The sequence below is a fragment of the Plasmodium gallinaceum genome, assembly GCF_900005855.1.
Source record: "Plasmodium gallinaceum strain 8A genome assembly, contig: PGAL8A_v1_60, whole genome shotgun sequence".
NCBI classification, from domain to species: Eukaryota; Apicomplexa; class Aconoidasida; order Haemosporida; family Plasmodiidae; genus Plasmodium; species Plasmodium gallinaceum.
This window is the reverse complement of record NW_021628219.1, coordinates 142,946-143,387: the sequence shown is the minus strand read 5'-3', so window position 1 is coordinate 143,387 and position 442 is coordinate 142,946. Positions and strand designations below refer to the sequence as shown.

The 442-nt window shown below is 12.4% G+C and overlaps 1 protein-coding gene across 1 annotated transcript in view; it reads right to left on the bottom strand.

Moving 5' to 3' along the window:
• Positions 1-442, bottom strand: part of PGAL8A_00079900 (conserved Plasmodium protein, unknown function) — a gene marked incomplete at both ends in the record, with an annotated part of 7,155 nt that overhangs the window by 3,838 nt on the left and 2,875 nt on the right. Inside the window, 2 exons of the mRNA XM_028670444.1 lie at positions 109-141; positions 294-395. Coding sequence (XP_028525918.1) covers positions 109-141; positions 294-395 — 135 coding nt within the window. The remainder of the gene's footprint in view (positions 1-108; positions 142-293; positions 396-442) is intronic.

The window sequence follows — 442 nt, the reverse complement described above, 5'->3', positions numbered from 1 at the left end:
AAAAAAAAAAAAAAAAAAAAAAAAAAAAAAAAAAAACATTGAAATTATCTCATTTTCTTTTATTTTTTGTTTTAAAAAAAATGTCAATTCATAAGTATATATTTTAACTCTTTTATCATCATCTTTTGATAGTCTATAATCCTGTGTAATATTTTTAATTAATAATAAAAAAAAAAAAAAAAGATATATATATAAAAGTTTAAAAGTTCTATAATTTTATTTTTCATTCTAATATAATAATTTAAATTGTTTATATAAATATATTTTCATTTTAGTCTTATTTAAAATGTTACATAAATAATAGATTTGAGAGATTTGTAAAAGAAACTATTTAATTTAGCAATTCTGGAATAATAATTTAAAAGATAAATAATAAGATAATACATTTTTGGATCCTTTAATAAAAAAAAAAAAAAAAAAAAAAAAATGTAATCTATATTTA